At 43.6% G+C, this 23,405-nt stretch overlaps 1 protein-coding gene across 1 annotated transcript in view; it reads left to right on the top strand.

The window, feature by feature from the left end:
- Positions 1-23,405, top strand: part of CEMIP (cell migration inducing hyaluronidase 1) — an 857,787-nt gene that overhangs the window by 527,778 nt on the left and 306,604 nt on the right. Inside the window, exon 9 of the mRNA XM_086957874.1 lies at positions 5,734-5,855. Coding sequence (XP_086814000.1) covers positions 5,734-5,855 — 122 coding nt within the window. The remainder of the gene's footprint in view (positions 1-5,733; positions 5,856-23,405) is intronic.

The following is a 23,405-nucleotide window of genomic DNA, read 5'->3' as shown; positions in this document are numbered from 1 at the left end:
ATGGTTACTTATGAGAGCAGAAGTGGGATTTTTCAACGAACTGGAAACTAAAGTGTTTGAAGCACACATTCACAGAAGATGATCAGAAGAAGTGTGGTGACCATGATGTGCACACCGTGTCTCACTAGTTGTGAGAAATCCAGGACACGTAATGCAGACATTGCCTCAGACCCCACTGCCCATTGGCCCAACAGCGCTGCGTCCCTGGCCATCTGCCCGGAGGAAACTTCAGAGAAAACGTCAGAGGAAAATCCAAGAATCATGGACGTGGAGAGAATAACTTAGGCAGCTAGAGATCAGAACATATGAACTAAAAGTTAACAAGCATTATGTCAAAACTTCTCAGACTTGTTGTTAAGCTCAAGAAGCATTTGAGCATGGAGAGGGAAATGGGTTTGTTATGTTTGCTCAACAGTCTGGTGCCATTGAAATGTTGGTAAGACATGGACAGGTGCAGCCATGCAGGTGCCTGATGGCATTCGGAAAAGGCTAATGGAAATGTGTCCACATCTCTGTTTGTTCTGCTTGTGGGGTTGTAAATGTATTGAGCACACTCTGCATGCCCCCAAAACGTGTAGATCTAAACATAAGCGCTTAGACCCCGTAGAAGCAATGTGCTTGAGAGTCTATCCTAATTCCATATGCGTCAATAGCTTCAACTGATGAATAAAAACACAGAAGACACGTGCAATTGTGGCATTAGCTTGTTCCCAAGTTCAAAACAACAATCTTCCAACATTATTTCTGCTATGACCTTCTATGTCATAGTTTGCAGCATGCTATGTTGGGCTATTTTTGGTTCCTTAACGTACACATCTATTTTAGTTGGTGCATACTCCTGCCAGCTTGTAAATATATCAGGTACATTTTTCTGTATGCGTGACTATTAAGACTCATCCCTTTTGCACTGATACCCACAATACAATGAGGGACACTTTCCTTATATTTTACTTTTCCACCATGGGAGTCTGGCCCAAGCTCGGTTTGTTGAGAAGATAAGCAAAGATACTTACTTTTCATCAAGGCAGGCATGGAAGAAAGTGTTTTGGCTCACTTTGAAACTGACAACCATTTCAGGAAGCCATTACCTTGAAAAAATGTTATAAGGGACTGTGCATCAACTAAAGCTTGCCAGGAGACTGCAACCACCTTGTTGGAATGGATTTAGACTGAGTGCCCACATTTTTAGGTCTCGCCTGTCGATGCGCATGCGCATCGAGCAAGCGAGACTATGGGGGCTTATCCACTCTTTGTCCAACTTGCAAGGAATCGTGGCGATTCCTTGCAGTGCCCGTGACTTTTAAGCTCAATGCGCATGTGCATTGAGCTTAAAAGCGCGTGCACATGCCCCCAGCCGCCTGCCTTGCCTACTCTCCCAGCTGGTGCCGCTCCACCCCCTGCGGCATCAAAGGCTTTCACGGCCGGCCGGCCATGCTTTCAGTTTCACGACCGGCCGGCCGTGTGAAGTGCATTTCAAAGCCCGCTCTCCCTGCTCCGCCCCCTGCTCCGGCCGAGACGCATTTCTCCTCCCCCCTCCCCACAGCAATGCCCTCCTAACAACACACAGTGCTCCCTATTTTAGACGAAAAAATTAAATCAACCTTTTACGGGGATACGCACTTTTAACCGTTAAGAGGTTTTTGAACTGTTTTGCAATCACCATCGACTTTTGCCCTTTACAGTAATGGTTCCATGGGATGTGATATATTATTTTTTCCTCTCTCAGTTTCGTTCTTTGCAAACAGATCTTCGTTAACCGTCGCGGATAGTGCTCAGAATGAGTGCCCCTGCTGCTTTCACACCCCCTCCCCGCTCCGCCCCCTCCCCTGCCCGCCCTCTGTTCGCCGTCTGTTCCCTCAGCCGTCTGTACCCTGCTGCTTAACACCCTCTCCCCCGCTCCGCCCCCTCCCCGCCATGTCGCATTTCTCCTCCCCCCTCCCCTCGGTGACTTATGTGAATAACCGTGTCTTTTTATTCAGATGTTTTCGTGTTTCGTAAGCGCCAGGATCCACTTAGTTGTATTGTTGTCACTGCTACTGTACATTTACAAGAAGTGTAACATCCTGTATTGGTCCTCCCCACGAGCGCGTATGTGTGGAAACGTCTCACCTCCCGATCAGAATGTCTTTGTGTTTCAGTATGCTGACATCCCGGGGACCTCCCACAAGCTTTCATTATGACTGCCACACGCTTGTGGCTTCATTTAGATAGATTTCATTTGATAACTATGTCAGATTCTTTTTCTTGATGGTAGGACTCTTGGTTTTTCCTCCGTCTCAGTTTAGCAGGCATTGTTTAGTCCATGTCCAGCTCCTTAAGTGTTTACATTTTGACAACTCCTGTGAAAAAGGTCGTTGCTCACGAAAATCTATAACCGAGGTGCAGCACTATAACCTGGTCTACCGCAGCCAAGAAAGAGACCAGCACTCTGACCACATTGCCTGCAGGCAGCCACCCATCGAACTATATGTACTTTATTAGAACCTACAAGTCTGCCCAAGCACAGCTAAAGCTGCCCGTTATCTCTGCACAGCATTTGTATCCCCACCACAAAAAATACATCGCTGCGTTTTGAATATTCTCTACCACGTAAAATCCTCAATCCATGTACTGTAACACGCCTAAATTGATTAAGCCTGGACAGCTTTTATGGAACGTTAAGGAGGCTTGAGCACGAAATGCCTCAAACACCAAAGTAATCCCAAAAGCACTTAGCGGGATGGGAGACTTTGCACCCACGGGGTTACATAACTGCGAGTCCATCGACCGCACCGGCTCACCCGGAGCTCAAAGAAGAAGGCTCACAAGTTGTTGTTGTGCGTACACACCAGCAACCATGCCCGTGTTCCTTTCGCCTGCCCCCGTACAGTTCCTGGTGAAGCTGAGGAGAGTAAGAGTACAAATCATGAGTAGGGTTGCTAACGGAGGAAATGAAATTACTGAACTGAAGTTCCTTTAAACGTGACCAGCAACTTCTGAAATACAATATAACTGACTCAAAACAAGATTAATGCATTATTTAAGCATACTGACTGTTTCCCTACTTGCGTCGAAGTGGAAAGTCCCCGACGATCTCTGTTCGATCTTTAGTCTGCTTTGCTTTCACTTTCTTTTAAGACAGTAAAGTTAGCATTTCCAGGAAAGGAAGGACACCCACGCGCAGTACATGTGAATGCCCTCACCCTCACTCACCCTCACTCACCCTCACCCACCCTCACTCACCCTCACTCACCCATCCTCACTCACCCTCAACCCCTCACCCTCACTCACCCTCACCTTCACTCACCCTCAACCCCTCACCCTCACCCTCAACCCCTCACCCTCACCCTCACTCACCCTCAACCCCTCACCCTCACTCACTCACCCTCACTCACCCTCACTCACCCTCAACCCCTCACCCTCACTCACCCTCACTCACCCTCACTCACCCTCACCCTCACTCACCCTCACTCACCCTCAACCCCTCAACCCCTCACCCTCACTCACCCTCAACCCCTCACTCACCCTCACTCACCCTCAACCCCTCACCCTCACTCACCTCAACCCCTCACCCTCAACCCCTCACTCTCACTCATCCTCACTCACCCTCAACCCCTCACCCTCACTCACCCTCACCCACCCTCAACCCCTCACCCTCACCCTCACTCACCCTCAACCCCTCACCCTCACTCACCCTCACTCACCCTCAACCCCTCACCCTCAACCCCTCACCCTCACTCACCCTCACTCACACTCACCCTCACTCACCCTCACCCTCACTCACCCTCACTCACCCTCACCCACCCTCAACACCTCATCCTCACTCACCCTCACCCTTACTCACCCTCACCCACCCTCAACACCTCATCCTCACTCACCCTCACTCACCCTCAACCCCTCACCCTCACTCACCCTCACCCTCACTCACACCCTCACTCACCCTCAAACCCTCACCCTCACTCACCCTCAACCCCTCACCCTCACTCACCCTCACCCTCCCTCACCCTCACCCTCCCTCACCCTCACTCACCCTCACTCACCCTCACTCACCCTCACTCACCCTCACTCACCCTCACTCACCCTCACTCACCCTCACCCACCCTCACTCACCCTCAACCCCTCACCCTCAACCCCTCACTCACCCTCACCCTCACTCACCCTCACTCAGTGCAACCACAGCATCTTCACTAAATATATTTAATAAACTTTAAGCTATTGGCAATATAAATTAAAATCCATTTTATTTACGTATTAATTATTAATTGTTTTTTAAAGCCATTGATTTTTTTTATATCAATACATATAAGTCACATATAAGTCCCGTTAATACAAAACATGTTGCTTTACAAATGCTAGAGGTGTCACATTTACAAAAATTATAACTATTGGCTTTGTAAAGAAGAAAGCTATTAATTTAGCTATTTAGAAAAAACAACACATAAATAAAAAACAAAAAAAAATAACACCTATAGCTCAAACTTTACTACTGCGAGACCTATTGCATTTCCAATGCTTGTTTATGGTCTCATCATCTCCAAGCTAGCTTCTGAGACCAGATTTTATCTTCATTAACTTTAGGTAATTGTTGTAATCTTGAGATGATCTCCAGTTTCACTTTGCTGATATATAATCTATCGGCGATAAAAGCTATTGACAAGCTCTTCATGGGGCTTCTACAAAAGTTCTTCTCAGACTACCTGGCCGAGATAAGCCAGAGAGTCTGAAGTAGTGAAGGGGTCTGAAGACCCCCCTTTCTGAAGATCCTACAACTACACGACTCCCTCAGAGCCACTCCTATTTCAGCTTTAGATACATGCTAGAGGATCACTGACAAACTATCAGAACCAAATTGTCGTGTGGACAGAATATTGTGTAAAAAATATCGAGGACCAAAATAGGTAGAAGGCAAGTGCTAATAGGTAAGTATAGATTTACTATTCTTAACTCTACATCTACATACCTTAAATATATATATTGTCAAGGTACATATATGTGGATTTATATATAGTAAAACTTGGCTTACCTATTGAAACTTACCTATACGATATTTTTGTGCTCGATATTCTTGACACAATATTTTGTCCCCTGATATTTTTGTTTTCTATATTGTGACTAAACATCAAGCTCGCTTGTCTCAGGGGTATCATTCTCCCTCTGACCTCAATGATATCACTGGATTGACCTCTTGACTCCCTGTTAGCCTCTCAGTGATCTCCTAATTGCTTCGAGTGGCTAGGGCAAGGGCAAGTTATGATCATTAGAGCAACTAAGCAGTCTAAAAGTCATGTTTACCTCCTGTTTCTGCTTTCATGACATCTGAAATTAAGAATACTATGGGCTAGTGCAATGGCTACAATAGATGAAAGCATCAACGGCACATGCTATCCCTCATTGCCTTTAAATTACTTCCATGATCAAGGTATAGCAACTTTCTGTCGACTGTCCTGCACCCTATGGCCTGGGACCCTTTGGCTCTTGGAACCAGAACCATGTGGCCATTCAGCCGTCTCTCCGCCTCTCCTCCTGTATAAGATCAGACCAAGCTCACGGAAACAACATGAAGACCAGGAAATCTGACTATGCAAAATTAGACAGAGAGACTAATGTGAAACAGCATATTAAGTTGCATGTTCAAATAATCACCACTAAGCTAGCAAAGACGAAACACCTATGAAATATGCAACTATCCAAAAAGAAAATACTGTTAAAAAAGTAAAATAAACATGTCTTCTCCTTTCATTTTATTTTTTGCAGATGTTGAGTGGACTGATTGGTTCGACAGCTATGAAAGAAACAGAATCAGCACATGGGAAAAACTGTCAGAGCTCAGGGCTGCTCATCCAGGCAAAATCTGCGCTCGGCCGGTCGACATACAGGTATTGATTTACTGGAGCAGATATTTGATAGGCTGAGATATGTCCATGGATTCTGCGTTGAGTGGTTAGTGGTGCTATGTTGAAGCAAGTGACATGGATTTGATAGCCAAAAGCAGGGCATGTATAGGTAAGATCTTTTAATTTTGATCTCTTCTCAGCCCCTTCCCACTCCCATTATTCTGAAAGAACATCGCCACAGCGTTGGGATCTACGTTATGTCCAGTAAATTGACTTGAACTCAGAAGCTCCCATCCTTGGGTCCACCAACTTCCACCAGCTCAGCATCCTACAGGAAAGAGATGCTGCTAAAGAGCATTAATGAGTCTAGAAGGATGCACATCGTAACCCAGGGAGACAAGTGAAAGAGGGCAGTACAGGCTTCCATGAGTGCGCTCTCACATATAAATGCATAAATGACAATTCACCCACTTATCGTGAAACACATAAGCAAATGCAATCTCCTATGCAGACAATCACAATTGGCATTTTCTAGCTTGCAACATGGAATTCTAGATTTTATTAAAGGCAAGAAGGTGGGGATTAAATGTAATATTCCTAAATAGCTTTTCTAGCAGCAATCAAATATTAACAGAAAAGTGTAGGAAGAACACCCAGGGGAGCACCAGTAGTCCTTTGCAGCTAACACAATGCGCTCCTAGTCTACTGGTTAGTAATGCACCCCGAGCACAGCCGCTTCACGTGTACGTCCTTCTTTCCACAGGGCATCTCCGACCACTCTTCTTTCATTACATACCTAAATACAACCACCCTAGGACCGTAAGAGGAATGGAAACTTGTCCCATGGGAACTGATAGACTGGAACACTAGGAAACTAGTAACAGGGTCCATGACCAATTACTTCCTAGACAATAAGGGGGTGGTAGACTCAGACGTGACCCTATGGGAGGTATTTAAGGCAGTCATAAGGGGCCAATTGATTGTGCATGTGTCGGGGAAGAGGAAAGAAAAAGACAGGTAATCTGTGGAGATAGAATCCTCACTGATGAAATCAGAGGAGGAATATGTGGCTCCCCTCTCTCCAAGTCTTACACATAAGGTTGACGGGTTGAGGGCAGAACTGCGAACTCAACCCAACAAGAGGCGAGGGGAAAGCTCTGGATACAGCAGGGCAGATTGTATGAGGTAGGTACCAAGGCAGAGCAGCTACTGGACTGGCTGTTGCGTAAAGAAGGGCAGCGTTGGGTGTCAGTTGTCAGGTCTAAGCATGGGCGAATTTTGCGAATCTCGCGTTCGCGAATTTTGCGGATTTGCGAACTCGCAATCCGCAAAATCCGCGAATTCTCGCGAATTTGCGGATTTTTTTTTTTGTGTTTGCGCGGGTTTCTGCCAGTTCGCGAGGGTTTTGTACAATGTCGCAAATTGCGAACTTACCTGTCGGGTCGCAAGTTTCGCGAACTTGTTGTTTCTACGTGTCCAGCCTGTTTGGGACACTCTTCTTCATCACTGCCACTCTCTGTCACCACTGCCACTCTCTGACTACTCATGCCACCCTCTGGCCCACCCATGCCACCCTCTGTTTCATCACAGCACCCTCTGGTTGTCCAGTCAGTGTACATTATTGTGGCAACGCAAGCACACCTTCCCTGCCTCAAGTGACCTGAATTAATTTGGGGCTGATTAATGTGTCACCGAATATTTTTTTAGCTGGCACCTGCTTCCTTAGTGCTTCCTGATTAGTGATCTTTTGCACTTGCTAAGTGCTTTCATTGTTGCAAAATTAGTTACAACACCTGCCCTGCCCCAACTGACAATAATGAATTAGGGGCTGATTAATGGATTTGAACTTCCAGCCTAGCTCCTGCTTGTCTCCCTTAGCTGTAATTCAGGACCTTTGTGGCATATGTGTAACTATTCTGAGGTTCAGAGCAGGGTCACATAATAGTTTCAACTGGCAACTGAACTCTGGAGGGGCCCCTCAGGAAGCACTACAGGAAATGGCTACTAATGATGAGCCTGAACTTTTGAACCTGGTAAGTAGTTTCAGTTTTGCTAAGATCGTATTTCTGCAATTTTGCACTTATTCGCGGGGCGCGAACTCACGCGAACAGTGCGAACAGTGCGAGCAAAATCCGCTGCTCGCGGATTTGCGGATTTTGCGGGAGATTCGCAAATCTCGCGGATAGCGAATTTACCGAAAATCCGCAAAATCCGCGAGCGAAACGGATTTTCCGCCCATGCTTAGTCAGGTCCCCTACAGACAACATAGCTGAGATTCCTGCGGCAGTTACCCAGTTCTTTCCCTCCTATCTGGAGGAGCTATGCTGAACCCAGGCGAGAAGGGAAAATGGGCACCTAAGAGACTTTGTGCAGGTCATCCCAGACCCTATGTTGGAGAGGGAAGCAAGTAGAAGAGTAGAATCGGATATCATGGAGTTGGAGATATCTAAGACTATAAGCTAAATCTGATGATGACTGAAGGGATGACTTGCCTGAAGGGACTGAATAGTGGAACAGGCCATTTTGCTCGCCCCGGATGCCAAAAAGGCATTTGACTCCAAGAATGGCCCTTCATATGGGCGATTTTGCAAAAGATGGGTTTCAGTCTGAGGTATCCGTCCTGGGCGTGGTTGCTCTATATGGATCCGATTAGCAAGGTGAAGAATAATGGGGCATTCTCTACAACGTTTATCCTGGGCAGTGGCACCAGCCACCCCCCTGCTTTTTGAAGTGGCAGTTGAACCGCTGGCTGTGTGGGTACACCAGACATGCTCTTCCAGGGACTGTGGTGGGTCCTGGGGTGGGGGACGTTATATCCATCTATGCAAACAACCTCCGGCTTCACTTGGCCAACCCAGAACAATCCATGCCCAGAATCCTACAGATTCTGGCAGTGTTTGGGTCTTATTACATCAACTGGTGTAAATCAGTAGCCTACCCACTATTGCGTGATGGGCTGAGTGGGGAATGGGGCTATTCCCCCAGATGGGAAACAACTTGATTCAAATACTTGGAGATCTTTGTAACCACGGGCATCGAGCTCTTTATCCAGGAAAACCTCACCAGGGTCCTTGATAATTACAGGGGAGATGTGGGTCAATGGTAGAAATGTCCGTTGTCGCTAACGGTAAGGGCCACCTTATATAAAAATGATCTACCTGCTGAAATTTCGGTACCCACTACAAAATACCCCAATTGGGGTTCCAGGTGGCTTCTTCAAAAAGGAAGATGAAGTAAAAAGGACCCTGCTATGGGATCGGGCGAACCCCAAGAATAGCCCTGCCTACTACGACCATGAAATCCCTAGAGGATTGAATTATTCTCCTCAACTTGAGTCTGTACTACAAGGTGACCCAACTCCAAGTGGTCAATGATTGGCTTTTTTTATCACAACCAGAGCAATCACTAATGGCCAGCCAGCCAGCAATGGACCATGAGGGCTACATCTGCTGCTTCTATGAGGTCAGAGGGAATCCACCACTGCCCCCCTCCCCTACAGCATTGTTGGTCAAAATCTGGAAAAGGGCAGCAAGTGCCCTGAGGTGATAGTGTATAGTGATGCTGGAAGCACTGCTATAGGACTCAGACATCCTAGCCAGGACAAGAGCAATAGAAGGGCCCATGAAATAGGGACTACTGGATGTATCAAAGGTGGAGGACATTTGGCTTAATGATAAAATGACACGGTTTTCTTAACTGCAAGAACGTTACGAAGTGGCGGGATAACCAATACCACTGATACCTGCAACTGGCATATACCTTATGAGGTTATGGGGAATTCTTGGGCTAGTTCCTGGAAGAGAACTGTTGGAATATGGAAGCCTAGGTGCCTCCCTAACCAGCCATGTGGTGTCACAAATATATACCACACTGCTACTCAACAGTCTCCCCCCTGTTGAATGCCTCAGGGGAGATAGTAGGACCTGAGTAGGCTCGAGGATGACCATTGTGGCGCTGCATGCGTTACCCCCACGAAGTGGCAATAAGGACGGGATTCTGCTGATACAGTTGAAGATGTTACACAGAGTGTACTTCACCAGGACCAGGTTACTCCATATAGGTAGATGATAGTCAGCCCTCTGTTTGTGGCTGTGGACAAAGAGATACACAAAGGCATCACTAAGCGGGGATGCCAAAAGATCCAGGGATTTTAGAAGGGGGTGCAGGGTAGCAACTCAGCAGCTATGGACACAACAGTACACCTAACCCAACAGCTAGTCCCTTGGGAGTTTGGAGGGACTAGACTTTAGATCGCTACGGGCTCCTTTTCTGTAATGTTGCCCTGATTGTGCCACTACGTGATCTGATCCAGAGATAGGGAACTGCTGTGATGCCAACGGTACAGAGATAGGAGACTTGTATGGACAGGTGTTTAGGCAAGGGGATGCCCTAAAAAATTTGATACAATTTAGGGCGCAAGACAGGTGGCTCATGACAGTGGCTCATGAGACTCATTGGGAAGCCCTGGCAGAGGGTATGGACTGGAGTGAGTCCGGGGAATGTCAGGGGCATGAAGCAGAGTGCACCATTCTAATGCATTTTCCTGCTGTGGAGTGTACCCACCGAACTACATTCACAACTACATATCCAGGTGCTTATTCATGTGTCTAAGGAAATGGAAATGTTGGGACAACGACAGAAATAGCAGGCTTCGAACAGATGGTTTGTTGTAAACCAATCATTTGTTCGTCATTACCACTATTGTGGTGTTTCAGATGTCAGAACCCAAAAAAAAGAATAAAGACCCTTCTCGAAAAGGCATAAGAGAAAGTTGGTTCGTCGAGTGAAGAGGTACGAAGGGTATCTGTTTCTCCTTCCATGCACCAACAAACCCAGACATCTCCAACTGAGGCCTGAGATCTCTTGGTTCCTGGTGCCCAAGAGCCTTCCAGAAGGCCGAACCAGTGCCCAGAAGTTGATCCCTTGCTCCATTACTGCTGAAACCAGCAGAAATAGATAGTTGTCCAGGACAAAGGTGTGAGAGTTCCTGTCTGGGTTTAACAGACGGGTCAGGGAGGACGGAAGGAAACGATGGAAGTACATGGCACAATCCAGGATGGGGATAAAGAGGCTTGGGAGGGCAAGAACAGAGTTACAAGAACTAACTTTCTGACATGAGTGATGAAGATAAAGAAGGGTGTGTAGATTTAGACAGAAGGTGGGGAAGGCATAACCCATGACGGGGGTCGAATCTTTCTCTCACACCCACAGAAACACACACAAGTTCCGCACAGTATGTTTAATAAACACATTCACATACATCTTCTCGCTATTTTGTCCGCTTCCAGGTCCTTCTAACCATACCAAGTCCTCTCTCCTTAAAACAAGAAATGGGATAATCACCACAAGAAAAGTGCATCATCTTATAGGCATACAACAAAAGGAAGGGATGCGCACAGGAGGCCCTCCAGTATGTGATAAGGTACTGTGATGAATGTCCTGCTGCTCCCCTTACACAAATATATTCTGTGGGACTCAGTAGTCCTACACTGGAATACTGTCCATTGTACCTCTTTTTCTGAAAAATTTTCCTTAAGTTTCCTAGATATTGTTTCCTTGAGTTTGACCCAACCAATACTGACAGTCACTCCTTAGTAGTGTGAAAATAGTTACTTTTTTTCTCCAACCTGGCTGTGCAATACAGCTGGATTGGAGAAACCTAACTGTGCATGTCTTTTTGGCAGGCCTAAGATAGCCGGCCACACAGACATGTGCACTTAGAAGTACGCACACCACTCCACCCCTCCCTCCTCCCATGGCTGTGTGCCACCCCTCTCTACACACGCTGACTCGGCCAGCAGCTGAACAATAAAACGATAAATAAATATTGTTTTATTTCTCAGCTGCTGGCTCAGAGCCGTTGGGGCAACGCTCCTCCACCATTAAGGAGGAGCCGCCGCTGTCACTAATGCTGCCACAAGCTGCAGTTTGAAGGTGAATGACTCTATGGCTTATGCCTGCCAGCGCCAGCTCCCTGTGTGCTTAAATGACGAAACAGCACCTCTGATTGAATATTTAGAAGAAAATCCCACATTTGATTAAGTGGGCTCTTAAAGCACTGTGGTGTTTTAAAAACTGCTTAGACCCTTAATCTCCAACGGTGCCATTTCTATCTTAAAAGGAGCAAGTACGAGCTCATAAACCATAGGGTATGTGATTGATTACTTTGTCTATCTCTATAGGATTTCTAGTGTTACTTTAAGACTACACTGTACCTTTGTCGCAGCTCATTGGTGATTCTCATCAGCAGTGAAAGAACAGCTCCATGCAAAAATCAGAATTAGTTTTATTTACGTTACTCCTCCTGCTATGGCGGAGAAGTGTCGCTCCACTGCTTTCTCTCAGTGCGAGAAGCAGAAACATAAAATAACTTTTCGTTTTTACCATTTTATGTTTGCGTTGCTTGCGAATGGGTGGGCGCGGCTGCTCTGCTCTCCGAGCATGGCTGGGGAGGAGTGGTGTGCCCACTCTTGAGTGCCCAGTGACTGTTTGGTTGGCCCTCTCAGGCCGCCCAAATTAGTCATGTGCACTTTGTCCTACTCTGTGCAGACTGCTTGCTTGGAGAACATGCCCACCCCGTAAGCCCCTGGCTGGGCATCGTCCCGACCAATCACAACGCTGCACAATGTTGGCCTCTTTCCATTCCTATCAATAGTAATTATAGGACTTGGCATGTGTAGGCACTTTTGAATTGCCTGGAGCTTCGTAGAATTGTTCATACAAATTATGTTCAAATGTGTAGCAACCCAGCTGCTGCAAAATTTCTTGCATTGTTAAATTGCAAAACCGACTACATTCCATTTATGCTTTTGCTATCTGATGATAATTTGTTGTTGCATTACAGCAGGCAATATTTTTGTGGAGACTATTTGTGGATTTAGACAAAGCTTAATAATACATTCACATTTTCTCAAACAGTGACACACTGCATTATAGCTTCTTTCAAACAGGAACATATTAGGGATTTTAAAGGGCCTGGGCCAAGCAACTTTTGGGCGTCTTTGTTCGGATCATCTAGGAATTTGGGGCCAGATGTAGGTGGCCATTTACCTGCCGGTAACGGCCGATTTTTGGGATGTAGGGGGCCAATTTTACCGATTCGGTAAATTCACCGAATCGGTAAATTTACCGAATCGGTAAAATACCGAATCGGTATTTTTACCGATTCAGTAACTTCTAGATGTAGGTGGGACTCTTCTGAGTCCCAAAGGCCTTTCAGATTCGGTATTTTACCACCCAATCCAATTGGGTGGTAAAATACTGAATCTAGGTGTGCATGCACATGTGTGCATGCACACCTATGCCCTGTGACAGACAGACATGCCCTTAGGGCATGTCTGTGTGCCACATGGCACACATGCCTGTATTTGGGGTGCTAGAGGGTGTCAAAGTGACACCCCCTGCACCCTTGCTGGAATCGGTATTTACCGAATCAGTAAAGACCGATTCGGTAATGCCCATTGATTCCTATGGGCTTCAATGCCCATAGGAATCAATGGGCATTACCGAATCGGTATTTACAGAATCGGTAAATACCGAATCTTAACGATTCGGTATTTACCGATTCTGTTATACTTACATCCCCCCCCTCTATTTTACCACTTCTTAAATACTGAATCGGTAAAATTCGGAATTTAAGAAGTGGTAAAATAAAATTACCTACATCTAGCCCTTAGTATCAAAGTTCAACTCTTTCATACCCTCTTAGGTCAGTTCACTGGCAGTGTACAAACAGGGGCATTGGCCACAAACAAAAACTGTGAACCTTTGTTTAGACAATTTATAATTAATAAGTGATACAAATGACTTGCCTACAAGATGCATTTTCCCTTATGAATTCCTAAGCTAAGGAAGAAACACTTAGAAAACACAAGATTACATAGGAGACAGACTTCAACATCAGTAAATGTAAAAAAATAGTACTTTAATGTAATTTGTTTAAGAAGGAAGTGGAGTGCATTGCACCCATTTCGGGATGATTTTGGCTTACTGCACACATTTTTTTAACATTTGAATGTGCTGCAATATTTAGGTAGAGTTAGCATCAACACATATGTCAAAGGGAACATTTTTTTTAAAACTGAACGCTGTTCCTTTAACACAAATAAGACGCACATTTAATAAGAAAGCATTGTCTCAGATTACACATTATTTTAACCTAGTCTCAGGCATCACACAGGCAACCTCCCCTCCCCACTCCTCTACCAAGGTTATTAATGCTTGTCGAGCTCAGGTACCAGCTCCACAAGCTGCAGATATCTTCGAAAGCCTTTGGGCTGTCCGCACACAGTTTGTACAAGTTCCGACCTCAGACAGCACTAAAACATACTACACAGATCTCAAGGACTCCAGTTTTGCACAGAAATTCCATTACTTATACATGTAATAGCAATGCCATGCCTATAATTACACAGATCTTAGAGACACAGACCTCTAACACCTTGACTACTCTCAGGTTATATTTACTTTACACTCTCAAGAATCTAAAAGCAAAGCTCTCCCTCTAGCTACGCATAATGTACAGGCTCAGGCCTCTGACAACATGGCCTCCCTCCAAGTTAAATAATTCACTCTGGCTCAGACACCAGGCACATAACCTGTACCTTAGGATACATAATAGTTTCCAGCGAAGTCACGAAATAGAAGTACATCTTGTTATGCAGATCTCACAGGTTCAGGTTTGGAAAAGTTAAGATATACGCCAGAGTATAAATGTCTTACAGGTTATAGTCTTGCAGCGAGAGATTACTAGCCAGCATATACATCACATTTTCAGGCATCAGACAGTACTTCTAAACATCTATAATGCTAGTATTTTAAGCACTTATGTCAGAAAATATCCATCTAGTGGGCAGATTAATGTTCCTGCGTATATGCAGTACTCTGAAGACCAGATCAGAACAAACTATTCTGGATGTCAATCTTCAAAGCCAACAAAAAATCTCAAAATGAAACTGATCCATTTCCATAACCCAAAAATAAACGAAAGAAAAACAATTTCAATGGATTGTATATGTTTCAGGCATTCATTTTAAAGAAGTTTGCACTGAGGGCTAAATGTTTTTGAAAGGGACACATCAAGGCACCAGCAGTGGAAGCCTCCCAGCGAAACAGAACAGTCACAGCAGAGACAACAGCAGAACCAACATTCTTTGAACATAAAGGGTGGCGGTGGTACAAACGTGGCTCACAAAAAGAACAGGCAGCAACAGTGTGAGCTTCTTTCCGGTACTAAACAGGCATCACTCGTGAATGCCAACAGATCTGGCCAATCAGAGGAAGGATTAGGTTTGCAGTGTCACTTCACACGGACACCAGACCACTGTGGGCTGCCTGCAGCATGCGCACACGTCCCAGAAATAAACAAGATGCACCAAGAGTTCAAGCATCCCACACACAGAACAGGCAGAAGCAGGAGTAGACCTCTCTCACAGGCACAGCCAGGGCAGCAGGCCTGTAAACTGTCTTTACATACACACAGCTGGCACCGCTGAGACACCGAGCAGGCTTCTCTAAACACAAGTGACAAAGTCTTCGCAAACAGAGCAGAATAGCCGTGCACTGCGCTTGAACACGAAATGAGAGCTCTGCACAGGACGGAATGTCTTTGTCTTTCCATCTAGGAATATATGATTGAACAAATGGAATTTGTAGAGAAAGGTGCTCTCAGGGATGGCTCTTCTTTAGGATGCTCTCATGGTGGTAGAGAACATTTGACCGCTTTATCAATGTTAACATGTGCTGAACCATAAAGAAGCTCAGAAAATATATATATATATATATATATATATATATATATATATATATATATATATATATATATATATATATATATATATATATATATATATATATATATATATATATATATATATATATAATACACTGCCTATTTTTACTGCTAATATTCAAAATGCCCGCAGCAGAAAGCAGCATAATGATGCTATACTGAGAGGCAGAAGCGGCTCACTAATGTTACTGAAAGTGAGGACCTGTTCAGATCTAACTGAAACCTGGATGTTGCATGGGTGGGGGGAATATAAGCACATCTGTCAGCAACATTTCTGTAAGGGCTCCCACACAAATCACCGTTATTAAAAATAAAATGGTATTTAAAACAATCTCCGTTTGCGAATCATTCACGGTCGTCGGGGCAGGACTGTCTGCAGAACACAGCTGGCTCAGGCTGACAGTGACAAGATGATCAGGGGGCGCCGCAGAAGGCTGACGCCCTGGGCCAGTGCCTACTTCGCCCAGGCCTTACAGCGTCTCCGCTTTCAAACACTAGTCCACCAAGAAACCATTGTAGGATCAGCTGGGCGACCACCGGTATGTGTATCTTGGGTGGTGCCGAGGAGAATGGAAACCACAGAGAGGATTTGTGGTTGTGGTAAAAGTATACGAGTGTTGGCAGGCATGCGTGTCACAGTGTAGCTGAAATAGGACGTGCTATGCATCTCTGAAGTTACCAGGAACTAAAGTGGAAACTCCACAGGAGTGCTCTCTGTCTTTAGGGGCTGTGGACAACTAATTGTACGGAGCTCTTGCTAAATGCTCAGCAAAGATAGACACAACTTCCAGCTCAGTCTCACTGTGGATGTCCAAAGCAGAGCTCTCTAAAGCTTCTTGGATTGCACAATACCTCGAGTCTTCTTGAGGGGTGTATGTAACAGGCCACTTTTTATTTATCTACCACTGTCACTAAATGTGAATTAATAACTGTTGAAAAGTGATTCTCCAAAACCAAAGAGTAGAGAAAGACATCCCTGGCTTTCTTACAGTCGTTGCTTCGTTTAAAACATGGCAACATATATCAAAGTCCAGTCTCTGCAGATGGGGAAAGGGAAGCCTCATCTAAACATGCTCTTGTCAAGATCAAACGACTCGTTGACATTGGCATTGAGTCTGCCTGTCTCTTGTATAACTCCATTCACACCTGTGGAGGGAGTAGGATTACTCACTGTAGTGTAAATCATGCAAAGCTGTGCAAGCAAGTACTTATTTAAATTCATGGGCAAGTTACCAAGATGTGCTTCACATACTTTATGTATTTTGTAATCTTACTGAGGTATACCAATACCAGATCTTTTTTTTTATATATAGTTGTATTTGGGGGCATTATAGCTCGGGAAACACTTTAATCAAAAGAATTAAACCAAATTCTGAGTTGGCAAAATGTAGTTTTATTGTCCATTGCTATAAGGCATCTTTAGAACGTTGGAGCGAGTGTTAATACATATTTAATACAGCTCAAAACCACTGGGGGTATGGGTACAATTCTATAATTATGGGTTTACCTTTGAGATAGAGGTCTTGTTCACTTTTTAGCTACAATGCGCTCTGATCTAAAAGTTTGGAAGAAAATATAAGGAATTCTATATTTCCACTCTATCTCGGTAAAATACATTAAGACTGGTTTTGAGCATAGAGCAACTACTCCATACTTCAACCATACTTGCATAGTATTACAATTGGCCCTACTTAAATATTTAGAATTGCCATATTTCAACAGATGATCAGGTTGTCGTGCACCATCTATCAACTCCAAGGAGTACCATTCCATCTGCTCAGAATTCATACATTTCATAATTTTTTTTTCTTCTATGCAGTGGTGTTCCAGTATGTGCTCCCTTCTTGGGAATCAAAATCTCTTCTCTGTTTATTATAGATAGCAATTTCGGGAGTTGTTCTGCACCTGGTAGATCTCTCTCAATGGTAATCCTTGCAATTAATCTACTAACACTAGCCACTGATACAAAACTTGATTCTTACAGGCAGTGCTTAAGTTGAGCAGGTGGTTCCCGGTGGGGTCCACCAGCACTCATTTGGAGGACAGGCACTTACTTTTCCTCATCTCAGATATGGACAGAGAGCAAGCGAAAGGAAAAGCACATAAACAGGAAAGAAGGAGAGAGAGAAATACGGGGAAACCATCACAAAGGGAGAAAACATGACAGGGGCAGGGAATGTTTGGTGGTGGATTAAAGAGGCCAGAGATGAATTAATCACTACGCAGCCTTGGTATTCGGTGCAGTCGCATTTATTAGCTCCGGTGTGGCATCTGAGCAGAGCTTAGGGTGCTGGAACCCTTGTAGGTTCTATCAGTGAATTTAGGCAGGTGGACTTTGAGTTGTATGGGCACTTGTTCTGCAGTTCAGAGTGGAATTTATCACCTTGGCCTTGCAAATGTTGACTATGTTACTGCTCCCAAAGAACTTCCTTTAGCTGCATACCTCAGGGCACCTTTATGACACTGTATCTCCGTGGGCTGAAATAGACACTCTTGCTTGCACTGCAGCTGTCTGCCAGGACTCTTCTACATTTTCCCCATTGCAGTTCCTTTTTAGGTGTCCTTCATGAACCTCTAGATTCCTCAGCTCCGTGGGTTACAATGGACTCTACCTTTGCTTTGGTGCCTGCTGGTAGGCTTATGATCAAACCAAATTATATTCTTTAGATCACCTTGATATCCCAGTTGCACCAATTTCTGCCTTTTTCACTATTCCAGGCTTTTGCAGCCTAAGAAGTTGCACGAGGTCATGTTTTGTTGGCCAGAAAGGGCTTGCTTTTTTGTGGTTGCACTAAATTGCCCTCTATATATTCTCGATGTTTCTTTGTTGACCGTAATCAGATTTTGATTGCAGTACTAGTCCATGCAGGTTAAGATCCCTCTTAGGGCAGTAGGTTTCCCTGCCCATGGCATGAATTTGTCACCGCATAGCAGATGATGATCAAATGTTATTCATTCGGGAAGATCATGTGTTGCTTTGTGCTGGGACATTTAGTAAGATATACAAGAGAAGGATGCCCCTGGCTGTGTAGAAATGATTTCCTGTATAACTGTGTTCCCGATTTCAAGTTTAAATCTTATTTTTTGACATACTGAGCTGGTGCTCTGGGACACCAGCTCTGATCTGTAGGACTTGCTGTACATTTCTCGGCCCTCTCTGACAATTTTTATTAGCTAATTCTCCAGCAGATGTTTCTTTACTATATTCCTCGCTCCAAGCGTGAACATTTTCAGGCTATTTGTGGATTTAGCTCCATATTCGCTATTGCGTGTCTCATTTTCTACTGGATGTTCTGTGCTAGTGTGCTTGCCTCCTTCGTTTTGATTTTCAATAAACAGTGCAATCGAGATAGTCTCTTCAGTCAAGGGGTAGTGACTGCTGCTTTTCCTTATCTACAAAAATTACAACATGTTGATTTTGGCATTCTTTTTTCTTTAAATCACTTTTTCTTACCCTGGGTGTCTTTCTGCTCGTTTCAATTTCTTTCCATTTTTCGATGCTACATTCTCTCTGCTTTTCAGAGTTTTGGTTGCCTTTTACGGCAAACATCCTTTACTAAAAAACTTTTTCCACGCAGTACCTTTACAACGCAGGAATTACAACGCAAGTCGTTACAACGACTTGCGCTGGAGGGCGCTGTAGGATAGGGAATAGTTTAATTTACTATCCAAAACCTTCCCTACTATCCACGTGGACTGGAGTTGGAATAGTAAATTAAACTATTCACTATCCAGCGCCCCCCAACGCAAGTCGTTGTAACGACTTGCGTTGTAAAACCTGCGTTGTAAAGGCATGCGTGGAAAAAGCATGCATTGTAACGACATACATCCCTTTTTATTGGGTATTTAGTGTCCTCTAGTGAAGTTTTGCAATTTCCCTCACACCCCCTGTTCTTTTGATTTCTTACTTACTTCTTTTTCGGCAATCGACTTTCCTCACAGATTTGCATTTTCCCGCTTATGTAACTTACATGAGTAGACACTTTGGGACATATTTACCAATATGTCATGCAGCGCAGCAAGTCTCCTTGATGCGCTGACTGCGTGACAAGGAAAGGGCAGGAATGCACCGTATTTAACATAATACAGAACATTCCTACCTTTTCCCAGCACTAGTGCACAATGCTCTGCCTAACTCCAATGCAGGCATTTTTTAACCAAAGTGCAAGGGTGTCTGCGTTGTAAGCAAGATTGTTTTGTGCAGGAAGGTACCCCTTCCTGCATAAAAACAATCCCCTGAGGAATTTTTCCTCTTTCTATGTGCGCTGCATTCTGCAACACACATAGAAAGAACAAAAAAAACGAGGAAAAAGAAACATATTTCTCCTTGTTACTCCTCACTTGGGGAGGCGTAGCAGTTTTGGCGCATTCCCAGGACTACGACTTATGGTAAATCTAGGAATGCTTCAGAATCCATGGGTGTTGCTGGGGAATACCAACGCACCACCCATGGAACCCCTCCCTAGAGCAGAGTAATGCAACGCAGCATTATTCTGGATTTATGAAGCCACTCCGGGCCACAAAAGGTGGCCTTGCGTGGCTTTATAAATCACATTTAGTTGTTGTGTCGCGCATGCACCCCACTGGGTGTGCAAGAACGACGCAACTACATGATAAATACGGCCCTTAGTTGGTAATGACAAGGTAAGTTTGTCAGCTCCTCCTTTTCTCCGTTCTCTCCCTCTCTCTTTCTCTCTCTCTCTCTCTCTGCCTGTCTCGCTCTCACCATTCCTCTTCTGTATCCCCTAATCCCTCAAGACACTATGCACTCAATTTACTTGATTGTAACCTCCATTTTTGCCAAAAGCATCACTCAAATATGGGATATCAACCAATACCCAGCATAGATTGCACTACTGAATATTAAGGCTAAAAATATAGAGAAATTCAGATATCATGGACAAAATATCAAAGACAGAAATGTCGAAATGTAAGTGCATATAGAGGAAGTATAGATTTACTATTCCTAACTCCCACATCTACTTACATTGACGGTATGAATACTGTGAAGGTATGTATATGTGGAATTAGGTTTAGAAAATCTGTACTTACCTTTCGGTAATTTGGATTCGATATTTTGCCCTCAATATGTATACACATCCATATTCTAGCTTCGATATTCAGGGGCAGCAATAGCATTGTATGATGAGTTTTTTTTACTTCCTGTGAATGACAAAGCTGTGATATTGGGAGAAGCGTGCTTTTTCTCAAGGAATGGCAGAATACGCTGAGTGGCGGGAACTATAAGGATGCTGATGACCAGGCCATGCCATGTAGACTCAGATTCTAAGATCATACGCTCTGCATGTCAACTTCCTTCATCACTCAGCTGCCTAGGACATGAGTCAATAACGTGTATGCCACTAAAGCTTTGAGACTGTTTCCCAAACATGACATGCTTCTGTCCTACTCTTTGCACATTTCCCTCCTCAAGCTGTCGGGAGCCGCACAGATTTTCTCAGCTAAGGCTGTGCGAGGGTTGTGGTCACCACCACTGTTGACGTCAGACAAGGTACACTGCATTTATGTCCTGGGCTCTGATCTTCTCTGTGGCCCCTTGGATGCCAACAGGCACAGTGCTCTCACTCTGGAGACAGGAACACGCGGTTGGGAGCTCACAGTGGTGAAGATCTGTTGTGGACAAGAACCCAGCAGACATCTTGTCCTGGCTCCATTTGCAGTAGGTTCTGGCAGATCAGCTGAGTATCAAGATAATATGGAGCAAGCCTAAATAGCCAATGACACTAGTTGGATTCAGTGGCAGGTCTCAGCAATCAGAAGGCAACAGTCTGGATTCTCAGAAGTGATGTTTGCGGATCACTGAAATAATATAGAATGCCAAAATATAGACTTACCAAAATATAGTCACCAAAATATAGAATGCCAAAATATCGAATTCCTATCTACAAACAGGTAAGTACAAAAATATCGAATCCAAAATATAGTCTGTAAAATATATAGTCAGTCAAAATATCGATTTTTTTTAAATGTCTTAGAAGTAATTTAAAATTAATGAAATAATAAATATAATTAACTACAACATACTTAAAAATACTCAAATAACCTTAAAATTAAGATATAATTAATTTAAGTTATTAATAAAAAATGTACAATATTTTACCGTAGGATAGCAGGAAGGTAACATTTAATATTACCACTCCAGTGAGTGCAACAGTAGGGAAAGCGTTGGATAGCATAGGGGTAAAAAATACTATTCCCACTCCAGTGAGTGCAACAGTAGGGAAAGCGTTGGATAGTGTAGGGATAAAAAGATACTATTCCCACTCCAGAGAGTGCGACAGTAGGGAAAGCATTGGATAGCGTAGGGGTAAAAATTACTATTCCCACTCCAGTGAGTGCAACAGTAGGAAAAGCGTTGGATAGCGTAAGGGTAAAAATTACTATTCCCACTCCAGAGAGTGCAACAGTAGGGAAAGCGTTGGATAGCGGGAGGGTAAAAAATACAATTCCCACTCCTGTGAGTGCAACAGTAGGGAAAGCGTTGGATAGCGTAGGGGTAAAAAATACTATTCCCACTCCAGAGAGTGCAACAGTAGGGAAAGTGTTGGATAGCCTAGGGGTAAAAATTACTATTCCCACTCCAGAGAGTGCAACATTAGGGAAAGTGTTGGATAGCGGGAGGGTAAAAATTACTATTCCAACTCCAGAGCGTACAACAGTAGGGAAAGCGTTGGATAGCGTAGGGGTAAGAATTACTATTCCCACTCCAGAGAGTGCAACAGTAGGGAAAGCGTTGGATATTGGAAGGCTAAAAATTACTATTTCCACTCCAGAGAGTAAAACAGTAGAGAAAGCATTGGATAGCGTAGGGGTAAAAATTACTATTCCCACTCCAGAGAGTGCAACAGTAGGGAAAGCGTTGGATAGCTTAGGGGTAAAAAATACTATTCCCACTCCAGAGAGTGCAACAGTAGGGAAAGCGTTGGATAGCGGGAGTGTGAAAATTACTATTCCCACTCCAGATAGTGCAACAGTAGGGAAAGCTTTGGATAGCATAGGGGTAAAAAATACTATTCCCACTCCAGAGAGTGCAACAGTAGGGAAAGCGTTGGATAGCGTAGGGGTAAAAAACTACTATTCCCACTCCAGAGAGTGCAACAGTAGGGAAAGCGTTGGATAGCGGGAGGGTGAAAATTACTATTCCCACTCCAGTGAGTTTAATAGTAGGGAAAGTAATGATTTAATATATTATTAAAAATAAATTAAATATCAATACCAATAAAACATTAATTGAAATTAATAACCAATTTAATATTATGTAATAATTAATTAGAAATACAACTACATATTAGTTATTAAAAATTAATAACCTATTCATAATTATTTAACAACTAATTAATTTTCAATAACAAAAACTAATTAATAATAAAAATTAATACCAATTAAAAATTAACAGTAAATTAATTATCAATACACAAAAAGTATTTTTAATATGTAATTAATTACAATTACATTACTTCCCACCCTATTCCCCTATAAACCCACATCCCAGTACCGAAAATACATTAATACAATTATCATAATTATCAAATATTTAATTAATACAAAATAATTACCAATTAATACAAATTAATTGCCAATTAATACAAATTAATTACCAATTAAAAATTAATTAACAATAAATTTAAAATCAATACCAATAAATGAAAAAAATTCTTTACTTAATTACAATTAAATTACTTCCCACCCTATTCCCCTATAAACCCACAACCCGCTACAGAAAATACATTTAGAAAATTAACATAATTAACAATTAATCAATTAATACAAATTAATTGGCA

This window comes from Lissotriton vulgaris, chromosome 2_1 (genome assembly GCF_964263255.1).
Source record: "Lissotriton vulgaris chromosome 2_1, aLisVul1.2, whole genome shotgun sequence".
Taxonomy (NCBI): Eukaryota; Metazoa; Chordata; class Amphibia; order Caudata; family Salamandridae; genus Lissotriton; species Lissotriton vulgaris.
This window is presented reverse-complemented; position numbering and strand designations above follow the sequence as displayed.